This window comes from Anguilla anguilla, chromosome 7 (genome assembly GCF_013347855.1).
Source record: "Anguilla anguilla isolate fAngAng1 chromosome 7, fAngAng1.pri, whole genome shotgun sequence".
NCBI classification, from domain to species: domain Eukaryota; kingdom Metazoa; phylum Chordata; class Actinopteri; order Anguilliformes; family Anguillidae; genus Anguilla; species Anguilla anguilla.
In genome coordinates, this window is record NC_049207.1 from 5,746,933 (window position 1) to 5,758,559 (window position 11,627).

Sequence of the window (11,627 nt, forward strand, 5' to 3'; positions counted from 1 at the left end):
TTATAAAAGCAGCGCACTTTCCCCATGTTGCTAAGGGCCCCCTGTGAATCCTTCATAGACCACTAGAGGTCGACAAAATGCGTGCAGCAGTCAGCCACTTCTTTTTCAACCCATTAGCGCACCACCTGAGTTCCACTGCGATTTCACCTGTGGACAGTGCTACTAATGCAGTGAGCAGTGAGCAGTGTGCAGTGAGCAGTGAACTGTGAACTGTGAACAATCACCTAACACCATGTGGGGCTGCCGGTTACCGTGGGGACTGACGTGGTCAGGTTGGATTTTTGGCAATGGGAGGCGACTGCTCCAACAGCAGCAAAATGGACCAGTTCCCTCTATCCAGATAAGATATGAAACATGCAGCTATTTAACAAAGCTAATTTTCTCCCCGGGAATCTGCAACTCTCTGGATACTTTATTTAAATAAAAATGATTATCCAGACTGAGCTGCCTGCAGTAATGAATAACCAATAAAACTGTTTTGTGGTTACAAAAAAAAGGAAAAGAAAAATCTTTCCTGCAATTATTTCCTTCAGTGACAGACCAACTTAAATTATCTTGATAAAAATTTTATTTCCCAGAGCTAAATTTGTATCTTCCAAAGAGAATGAACAAAATGCTGCCGGGGTAAATGCGAATGAGGAGAATGAGGTACAACGGAATGCTGCTTCTTAATTTTCACACCAGAGCCATATAGGTACAAAAGGGTATCTTTAAATGTACATTCTAATGAAGTATGAATGACACCAATGTTCCAATTTGACGGGGTGTACGAGTCTATAGCTAAGATGTGGCACGCGGCGTCATGGTTTAATTTTTAAATAACTAAGATTAATATTTCATGAGATACTTTTTCTTTTCTATTTAAACGTTCATTTTAAGCTGAGAGTTTCGGTTTTACAAGAAGCAAAACCGACAAACGTGTTATTTTATTCTGGAACACAAATGTCGATTTGAAAGAAAACTACTGATTCGTTTCAAGTAACAGTGTATGCAATGGCAATGACGATTATTTTACACAACTGGTCAAGCATGCGGACTATTTAGAAAAATTAACTTAGAATAGGCCTACTAATTAATCGCCAGTGCTGTGAAAGTTTCCCCAGATCAAATCCAGTTAACATTCAGACGAGGATGACGTTTGCTGTTGACTGTTTGTGCGTAAATACATTTAATAAACTGTGGATTCCCAACTGACCCCCGTGCAATGCTGGCAGGTAATGAAGATTCGCGCACACAGCGGGGTGCCAACTGTTAGGATGATTGCGGGGTTTATAAGGCTGTGCACAATATACTGGGTCGTTATCTTGTCGAGGAATACATCCCACAATAACTAGCAAATGGTAGGCCTATACCAATGTTAATTCTAACAGCGGACAGAAGCCTACAAATGGAGATACAACTACATACCACACCCTCTTGGAGATGACAACGTATTTGTTCAAGCAATTGGACTACCTGAACAATACAGAGTGGCGTGCCGACTTCATTTTCGTGTTTACATTTGCCAACTGCACTGTGCTGTTATTCACTTTGTTTGTGGGCCTCGTCGCTAATGTCTTCGTAGTGTGGGCAGTGATCCGTCAGAAGTCATTACAGACGTCCAACAACGCGCTCTTGGTGAATCTCGCTATCATCGATCTTCTCCGGTGCGTGGTCGACTGCCCCCTACTTCTGACCATTGAACTGCGGGGATACGGGATTGGTCAGTCGGGTGACTTGCTATGTGATGCGCAAATGGCATCGTTTTCCGTCGGCTGCTGCGTCCAGCTACTCACCTTGGCCAGCATCAGCGCAGAGCGATACCAAGCCGTAGCCAACCCTTTTGAAAATAAGAAGCGGCGAATACGGATTGCGGTGTTGATTATTCTGACGTGGACTGTGGCGTTACTCTTGTCAGTTTTGTGCATGAGTCGTCCAAGAGATTCGCCAATATATATGAAATGTAATGGGATACACAGAGAGAGCCTGCCTGCCAACGACACTTTTGGACGATATATTTTAATTCCAATTTGGACAGGTTGTTTTTCTGTCATAACTGGCTTCTATGGCCGCATATATTGGATAGTAAGGACGCACAACAAGAAAATATTTGACAAAGGGGTTTTACCTCCTCCCAAGAAGAAACCTGAAATTGTTGTGGATGATGGAAAAACAGCCGAGGCTAGAAACAGTAAATTGGAAGACGAACCTAAGAAAACAGAAAATTTTAAGGTTGAGACGCAGAAAGAGGATTCTCCCCCCGTGGCGGCCGCCAAACTTTCTGAAGTTATTGAGATTAAAGAGCGTACTTCGGACCGATTACAGGCGGGAACTGCCAAGAAAACTATGCTTACAATACCCGTTATCTCTGTGGATGCAGCAACCAGTTGCTCCCCATCAGTTTCAGCCGCTAACAGCTCTCCCTTCATGACGGCCGCCAAACAGCCTGAAGCTATTGAGAGTAAAGAGCGCGCTTCAGACCGAGATGAAATGTTACAGACTGAAACTGCAAAGAAAACCACACCTGAAATACCTGTCATCTCATTGGACGCCACAGCCGGTTGCACGGCATCCCCCGAAGTAGTCATGAAGAAAGACTGTCAACCAGCTCCCGCAGGTATGACGCTAGAAAACAAGACGGTTTCCTTCGAGGCCAAAACGAGTGTTCACGCGGCGTTGACAGATCTGGAAGGGAGTACAAAAATGGCAAGTGAGCCGGATCCTAAATCAACGGTTGACGTTAAAGTAGAAGAGGTTCCGTCTTTACCAGCGGGGGAAGCACCCAAAACAGACGCTCAGCCAAATCCACCTGCTGCGCAGGATGACCAGGAGGTGGCCGGCGCTGTGTGCATGATGCCGTCCCAGCTCGGCAAAGAGAGGGCGAGCAAAAAAAAGGAGGGAAAGCTGGCCAAACGCTCGGGCTATATCATACTCACGTTCGTCTTGTTCTGGACTCCGCTCATCGTGTCGATACTGGTCAACTTCTTCGTACACAGAAACGGTACTGAACCAGTAAGTGTCCTCCTTTAAAGCACTTGGTTAAGAAAAAAAAAAAAAAAAAAACACCTGGGCCTGTCCAATGCTATCTCTAAAATTCTTTCTGTTCGTTTGCATTTGAGGATTTTCTACCTCATGCTATATAGTCACCCTACCAAAATTTGAATGGTGCCGACTAGGGATAAATAGCATTTAATTGAAGTACTATAACACGTCGGCTTTTGGTGAAAAGGATGAACTAATTCTGCGTCACGCGTCCAGTTTTAACATGTGCAATTTAATTTATCCTATTAATGCCTAACTTTACATTTTTTTGCTTTCAGGTGTGGATTGTACTGGATATAGAAATCTTATCACTTTCGGTGGCCTGTATGACATCTGCCACAAACCCAATAACATACGCAGCGGTAAACCCTCAATTCCGAACCGAGTATCGGAAGTTGAAGGCAAAGTGTAAACGGTTAAAAAAACATTTCAAACGTTCAAAACGTTGATACACATTAATGACAACACACAAATCGGCCTCAAATTATGTACGCCTATTGCATTCGCAAATGAGAAAGAACTTCATGTTAACTTGAATAATGTTAACAAACTACTCTCTTTTATATATCCTTCATATGCTCAATAATGTCACTGATACATGTGTGTAAAACAAGTACAGTGTTATAATTCTAATGTACGTATTTATCATTTTCTTAGGTCAAATGTTTAGTTTATACTGTATAGCCAATTATTGGATCATCACTGTAACCCACAGGTGTCAAGGTCCAGTCCTGGAGGGCTGCAGTGTCTGCTGGGGTTTCGGGCACCAGTGGTTTAGTAAAGTCATTGTTTGGCTAAAGAATCCACACACCTTGTTCTCAAGGCCTTAAAATTGGCAGCTGACTGAAAGGAAACCACAAAAACCCATGGGCACTGCAGCCCCCCAGGGAATTTAGTTCGACACCCCCTGCTGTAATCCCTAGGTAGAAAACAGAAAGTCAGAAAAGCAGGCTAAGCGAGCCAGGAGCAAGTGTATTGTACAGGTCTACTCTTATGCTTCTGTAGCATAAAGGTACGTCCTATACAGCTAACAAGTGCCCCCAAGCACCGCTGCTCGTTAAATTGCTTTCATAAACAAATAGGACATGTAATATATAATATTAATTATATTCGGCGATTAGGTTTGTAGTCAATGAGAAAACCTTGGTATTATCAAAAGATTTTGACCATTTTATTATTTTTTTTTTTACATGTCTGGAAACACTGCATCATATTTAGTGAAAAGGACAAATAGCAACACAGACGTATGAGGTGATGGTACAGGCTTTGTTCATACACGTACAGACTGTACATCTTGTAACGGACCACTTTCGGGGAAAAAAAAAAAAAAAAATTCCGATCAAAACCTCTTCTGCAGTAGGCATCGATCAAACGAAGGTTTGTGTAAATTGTCACCGTTGTCGTTGTCATAGTCAAAAGTCGTTGGCAAAGCTGAACTTCATTCTTTCAGATTTGAGTTATCCTTTTTCCCCCCCGAACATCAAGGCAGCTCCGCTCTCCAGCACTACGTCTGACGCCGGTTTTCGCAGAACACGTCGTTTTTTTGTTTTGTTTTTTTTTTTTTAACGGATGAACAATAAAAACAATAAGCACTTCATGCTGCTGTGTACAATGTTTTCATCTGTCAGGTGGGGACTGCACTGGGGAATGTGTGTTGCCTACGTTACGGGCTTCTCACGGTCTGATGTATGGTTTCACGGAGCGAGTGTTTACACCTCTTTTACTTCCTTGCCGTTTAAATGCAAGACACCCCTTTTTCTGTATTTGTTCGAAAAACCACAAAGGAACTGGGCTTACTCTGTAGTGACACAGCAGGTACACACTTTGCATAATTCATGCACATTTGTGACTGACAGTCCTGGAGGGGGAGGGGAGAGGAGGGGGTGGGGACGGGGGCGGGGTTTATAACCAGTGGTCTGTAAAAGGGAATCCAGAAAGCCGAGGGGGCGGGGTCTATTTGTGCCTGCTGCCCCTCCTCTTCATGGCGGCTGTGCACTGGGGGCAGTACCACTTGCCCTTGGGCGCTTCGGTCAGTCCCACGCAGCCGTAGTGGAACCACTCGATGGGGCACTGCCGGGCAAAGACAGGACCGTTTTCACACGCGCACCACCCACGTGACCCTCCGCACCCAATCCCACAATGCAGTGCTACAGAACCTTTCATCCATCACATTCTGCAACCTCCCCATACAGCTACTGACATAGACCCCAGTGTCAGCAGGGTCCCACACACAGCCCTCAAAGCACAGGGCTTGACTCCCTGCTATTCCACTGCTGGACTAGCTGACGTGTGCACGTCTCCCAGTCTTAAAGTTAGAGAATAAAATGCTAGCGGACAGCGCCTGTAAGGACCAGGGCCGGACCGAGCCAGATCAGCCCGTTTGCTAGGAGACCACGAGTGCTGCTACGGCACTCTGCTCCACGAATGGGACCCGAGTTTATTTCCCCAGGCGAACGCCGCCTGACTACGCTAGCCCAAAGGGTGAAACAAAATGGCGGTACTCACGTCTTGATTGTCGCATCCCACCATCTCCCCGTAAGACACCTGCAAGCACAGACATGGAAGTTTTTTTGTGGCGCTCGTGACCAGGCCGTGACTGAGAGCGGTCGCCGTGGTGACGGACGGACCGCGGCATCGCTCACCTGATTGCAGATGCAGTAGCGGGGTTCGTTGGGGTCGTAGGTCCAGTCCGCCTGGTTGTTGGCCTCCGACTCCGGCAGCACAGAGGCCTGCTGGGATAGCTCCTGGGCCAGGGCGGAGGAAGAGGAGCAGGACGACAGGGAGGAGGAGGACGACGAGGAAGAGGACTGGTGGTTTGAAGACTTTGTGTTGCTTCTGAAAGATTCGAGAGAAGCGTACGCGCATTAATTCTGAAACGTCGTCTTGACAAACTAGCCAGAACACTATCCAGATGCTGTGTATAGGACTAAGCACTTTCCATAGGTTTTAGGGCAATGTTTCTCAATGGCTAGTTGCCTCTGTCTTTTGCACACCATCACACTGGTGCACTACCAGGCCTTGCATATTAGAGAAGAAACAGAGCTTGTCTAGGCCACAGTAGAGTGGATGGAAGGTGGCTCATTTCCCCCGAAGTTAATCAGCCCCTGCGTGTGACGTCCTCAGCTCGCCCAACATGCAGCACTAGAGGGAGCAGCAGAGGCCGGGCGGAACGTTCTGCTCCGTACTCTTAATGAGCAGAGGCTCCGCCCCCCAGGCCCTCGTACCCGAGCCTGACTGGTGCAGGCTCATTCTGAGGCAGGAGTCCTGAAGCTGAACCCCCCTCCCCCCCCAGCTCCGCGCTGTGGGAGGCACTTTCCCAATCAGAGCTAATGAGCGCCCCCCCGCCGCTCCACACCCGCGCTTATGAAAGCACCACGGGGAGGCCCGGGGGGCGGAGCTCGGCTCTTCGCGGCTTCGACTGCTGCGTGAAATATATTGTGGTACATTGGGTTTCTGGGAGGATGTGGCCTAGTTTCACACTTGTATTTAAAGGCCAGGCGGGACAGGGCGTGGCTCGGTGTGACAGGGCGTGGCCGGGGCGGGAACAGGGCGTGGCCGGGGCTGGACAGGGCGTGGCCGGGGCGGTCTCCGGCTCGCTCTCTTACTTGGTCTTGCGGCCGCCGCGGGAGTCAGAGGAGGAGGAGGAGGGGGCGAGCGTCTGCGTGAGCGTGGACGCCAGCGCGGAGGACGAGTAGCTGCTGGACTCGCGGGACAGCGGGAACTCGCGGCCCAGCTGGAAGTCGTTGTTCTTGATGGCCTCGTAGCTGGCCTTCAGACTGGACGTCCTGCGGCCCTCCTTCATCTGCAGGGAAAACGGGGGTTTATTTCCGCTCGCTCGCCCCACCAACGCAACTCGCGACGAGTTATGCATCATCCCCGAATTTCAGCTAGAGTGCTAACACAGCTCCCACTCTGGGAGAATCTTCAGCTGAGTGAGTGAGTCACAAGCCATGTGCGTGAGGTGCTTTGTATCTAAACAAAATACCATATTTTCCATAGAAGGTATAAATAATATTTGCTAATACACCACTATGACGTATCAATGGCAGTTACAGCAGTAAGGCACACAATGTGCTGTGCGTCACATACAGTACGGTGCGTTTGCACGAAGGGGAAAAGCAGGAAGATTACAGCGTTATGATTGGCTCTGCTCGGCTGGGTGCCTCACAGTGGGGTCCCGGGCACAGTGTGGGTTATGAAACGGAGCCCCGCCCACCCCCACCATCAGGTACAGGCGGGAGGTTGGTTACCTGGGCAGTGGCCTGCACGGCCTGCGCCGCTGCCATGGTGATAGCCCCCGCCCCTGCCCCAGCGCCCGCGGGCAGGGAGCTGAGATTATAGGAGGTGAGAGGCTGGGAGGAGTTGACGCTGTAGACACTGTTGGAGGAGGAGGACATGTTGCTGTTCCTACAGCCTGGAGAGAGAGAGACACAGAGAGATAGAGGGCGGGAGAGAGAGAGAGAGAGAGATGGAACACCGTGAATTGTAGAAGGATTTCAATGCGGGTGTACAGGAAAAAAGCTGGGGTTGCTATCTATAAGTGACCTCACCTGGCGTGTTCTCTTTGGAGGCGTCGGACGTGAGGGTCGAGAGCAGGGCCTCGGACTTGAACTTCTTCTCCGGGACGTGCTCTGTTGTGTGGTGAGCTGGTGTTGTGTATTTCCTCTCTAAACAGGAAACAGCGCAACATAAAGAGTCAAACATTGTAAATCTTTTGTTTTCACACACAAATCAAAAATGGAGGAGGAGACCCATCACTCACTTTCCACTGTTGTGTGAGAGTGGGCGTGGTGGTTGTTGACTGGCTGCGATGGGCTGTCCATCTCCAGTGAACCTGAAGGGAAGCAACAACATTAGACCAACGTGGTACCAAAGCACGGACGAGAGTTAGCGACACTCAGCAGCCATCAATGCAGACACACCGGTACAAAAACCACCATGTCAGCCAAACACCGGCGTGGTTAAAGAAAAAAAAAAAATACGAAAGAATGGTCCATGGTGGCAGTTATTCCTATTACATTGTTTTAAAAAAACCATGATTCCATTGTGCAGCCCTACTGCAAATGGACAATGGATGAACAAGCAGAATCTCGCTGTACCAGGAGCTACAGTTTGAGAGAGGGGGCGTGGTTTCTCCTGGTGGTGTAAAGCACAGACAGCGACTCTCGGAGAGGAAGAGGACTGCGACTGCCGACGGTGACTCACGTCTCTCCAGGATCTCCGTGATCCCGGCGTTGTCCGCCTCCAGCTCCATCTTGAACTTGGCCAGCTCCTGGTCCAGCTTCCTGAGGTGCCGGTCCACCTGCGTGACCACACACGAACCGCCGCGATCGTCACTCAGCGATCGACAGACGCGAAAGGCTACCCCGACATCCCACAGCCGACAAAATAATATAAAAGTGTCACAGACTGCTAAGTGTCACATACACGACGCATAAGTTAGTTAGTACTCGTCTGTTTGGACAGAAAATGTTTGACTGCCATCCAGTGACCATGAAATCAGAAAAGCCTTCTGCTTGTGCGTGTTTTGATCCTGTGGGTGATCTTATTTTTTTTACTCACCAAATCGTAAATCTGATTGGCTAACTGGACCTTCTCATCTGCATCCTCCAATGCTTTGTAATAGTCCTGAAAAAGGAAAAAGAATGTTGATGGCAGTACCTCTGTGGTTGCTAGGCAATCGTGGAGTGAGAAAAAAAAAACTGTATTACAAGTTACTATTTTCAAATGCCTGTAACAAGTAGCAACCATGGTCACAGTAGCTGGAGATAGGATTCCTTCCAATTCCACCCAGGAATTAATGAACTGGACTTTCAAACTTTCTAAATAAAAACAGTCAGCTTGTGTGTATAACTGCAGCCAGGACAAAGGTTTAGCTTAATAAGACCATAAGAAATGCAATTTCAAAACCAGGGACTGTACTTGGCAAGGGGTGCCAAGTCATACACATATAAGATATGCTTTCCTTCATGAATCCATTGCACTGGTTTCATTGCAAGGTTATATTTCAACTGCCAAATAGAAGAACAGGGGCTTTATCAAAAGCTGCAAAGCACACTGGTTAATACTGTTGGCCCACAGATAATACCTGTAAGGTGCTCTGACAGTCCCTGGTACGCTCTTACCTTCTTTATCACCTCCATTTGTTCTTCTCTCCACTCAGGTTTGTTCTTCTTCGCATTGATAAAGAACTCATTCACACGCTGCTCTAGCTGATCCATGGCATCTAACACACACAGCAAATCTCACATTACAACTAAAATACAGGTACATTAATGATTAATTTACATAACGTTACACTTAAGCCATGCTGGTGTAATTCTGACATCTTATGTTCTTTTGAACTACAATCCATTTATACACCTGGAATTAACTGAAGCATTACCAGATTAAATACACTGGTCAAGAATAATAAAAACAGTGCCTCACTTGGAAATCAAGGAATGAATTGAACAATTTCAGAATAAGTTAATTATTCTTCACCTGATCAATGATGGTGAGATTTTGCAGGACATTTAATGTGTCATCTAGTTTACACATTCAAATGAATTCATTAATACTTAAGTTTATTGTACATATCATTATGAGCATCAATCAATAACAAAATGCGATAACGTCTCTCGTTACTGTAGTTAACCTGCTAATCTTATGCGGCAGCATCGAAAGCTAACTCTCTAAGAGAATACTATTGTTAATATCAGATGTAACTACATCTCCAATTGTGTACGAAGTGAATCGCCCAGGACAGAGCGGCTTTGCCAACTAACTGTGTAAGAAACTTCTGTTCAACTGCAGATCAAATGTACGCAACGTAGCTACGTTTCATAAATATATTACGACTCAATTGGAAAGTTAATAAAAGCTAAAATTGTTTTTCCACTGCTATTCTCCGCTAACTAACAGTGATTCCAAACAGTGCCGTGACGCCATGTGTGTGCAGCAGCGTAGAAAGCTAATGTTACATCTTAGATGTTAACATCAAAAATGTAGCCACATAGCTAGCTATGTTGAATTGAAAAGTCACTGGAAGTACCGTAGTCTAACTAGACAGTTATTTAGTTGGCTGCGTGCATTGTGTTGGTTGACTTGACGTTTGTTAGTTTCAACAACAGTGTTGTGGAAAGAAATGTTTTGAGGCGTCACGTTGTAGCAATGCCCGTACTCTGAACTTGCAGGTCCATCTCTCTCATTTCCGTAAACCTGTCGCGCAGATCCATGGGTAGCTGCTCGATCACTGCCAGAGACGAAGGGGGAAAAAAAAACACCCGAATGATTAGCTAGCCTGCTACCACCCGACAAGGAGAAAGCGTCAGAGCTCCTTATAAACGGGGTTAAATACCGTAAAAATATTACATATATGTATAAACAGCACAATACTTACTCTCCAAGTAATCCTCTAAGTACAGCATTTTGGCGTGCTTGATACTTTAGACGTTTGTTAAAAGAATTCCCGTCTTTCAATATGGCGCCGTCTACCGCTGTAGCTCAAGGAAAAAAAGGCTTCTTTCTCCAACTGAGGTCATTGTAGCTGACGTACTCGGACACTTAAACTCTGATTGGACCAGTTTTGAAGTTGCGTCATAAGATTACATATGTAAATCGAAAAGCATCATGGCGCTCGTAGTCCAACGACAGTGTCGTTCGTCACAGAAAGGGATGTAGCCAATATCCGAAAAATGTAACCATTTTAGAAGCGGGTCATAATTTTTTTTGAATTCATAAATGCTTACGTATATTTTCATATTGAATTAATGTGAACAGTGATGTTAATATAATTAATTTTTTTTCATCCATTTAATTATTTATATTATTTATAGACACTTGATTGGCTCTTGAAGTGTTAGCCTAGTGAAATAACATCAGCAAAGTTCGGCTGTTTCTATATTTACAGAGTATAGGTAAAGTGGGTGGCTGTGTGTAATTTAATCTAAGGCTAGGGCTAATCTGGGTGTGTGCGTTAGATAGAGAGGTACTGGTAATTGATGAATTACTAAATTAAGTCAATTGATGAAACATGTAGAAAACACTTTAAATTCTTAAATATACTGGACATATACTTAATGTTGGTTAGTACCTTGATTTTTATAGAGTCAAGTATTTTTATTTGAGTACTTTTTCACTGGTTTCACTCTTAAGAGAGTCAACATCTATATAAAATTACAAATAAATAATCATAATGATCATCCTAGGTTCATGATTTAATATAACATTATATAATATAAAATATGTAAATATTACATTGTATAGGCTACTAACTGGATTGCAAGGTTTAACAGAAGGCTACATACCAGCTGTAATTACTAGGATTGAATGTTTTATAGTGTATGTCAATTCTTTTTTCACATGTTGGTGTGACAACATTCTTTGGAGTATCTCCTTCGTTGCTTACATGAGTGAAGTGTGTGTGTGTGTATGTGTGTGCGCGCTCGTTTGTGTGTGCATGTGTGTGTCTTGTGTGTGTGCATGTGCGTGTATGTGTGTGTCTTTTGTGTGTGTGTGTGTGTGTGTGTGCACGTTTATGTAGGCCTATGCATGTAAGTGTATGTGTGTGTGTGTTTGGGGGGACTGGATTTAAACTGATCAAAATCACATCACTTAGCTGTGCT

At 45.5% G+C, this 11,627-nt stretch overlaps 2 protein-coding genes across 2 annotated transcripts; one reads left to right on the top strand and one right to left on the bottom strand.

The window, feature by feature from the left end:
- Positions 1 to 1,422: 1,422 nt before the first annotated feature.
- Positions 1,423 to 3,009, top strand: LOC118231857. The gene has a single exon (XM_035426177.1). The coding sequence runs from the start codon at positions 1,423 to 1,425 to the stop codon at positions 3,007 to 3,009; it is 1,587 nt and encodes a 528-aa protein (XP_035282068.1).
- A 1,478-nt stretch (positions 3,010 to 4,487) lies between these two features.
- On the bottom strand, positions 4,488 to 10,546 carry ing3 (inhibitor of growth family, member 3). Its single transcript, XM_035427668.1, has 12 exons — positions 10,403 to 10,546; positions 10,184 to 10,255; positions 9,147 to 9,247; positions 8,584 to 8,649; positions 8,227 to 8,323; positions 7,784 to 7,855; positions 7,572 to 7,688; positions 7,272 to 7,435; positions 6,627 to 6,823; positions 5,664 to 5,856; positions 5,527 to 5,565; positions 4,488 to 5,091 (listed from the first exon to the last, which is right to left on the bottom strand). Exons 1-12 carry the CDS (start codon positions 10,428 to 10,430, stop codon positions 4,975 to 4,977), a joined length of 1,263 nt encoding a protein of 420 aa, XP_035283559.1. The 5' UTR covers positions 10,431 to 10,546; the 3' UTR covers positions 4,488 to 4,974.
- Positions 10,547 to 11,627: the final 1,081 nt, after the last annotated feature.

What these genes read in the sequence shown, in the direction of transcription:
- LOC118231857 (XM_035426177.1), top strand. Translation starts at nt 1,423, where the DNA reads ATGACAACGTATTTGTTCAAGCAATTGGACTACCTGAACAATACAGAG.
- ing3 (XM_035427668.1), bottom strand. Translation starts at nt 10,430, where the DNA reads ATGCTGTACTTAGAGGATTACTTGGAGA. An exon ending in CTTAGAGGATTACTTGGAGA is followed by an intron (nt 10,256 to 10,402) that starts GTAAGTATTGTG and finishes CGTCTCTGGCAG; the next exon opens with TGATCGAGCAGCTACCCATG. An exon ending in CCGTGCAGGCCACTGCCCAG is followed by an intron (nt 6,824 to 7,271) that starts GTAACCAACCTC and finishes TTTTCCCTGCAG; the next exon opens with ATGAAGGAGGGCCGCAGGAC.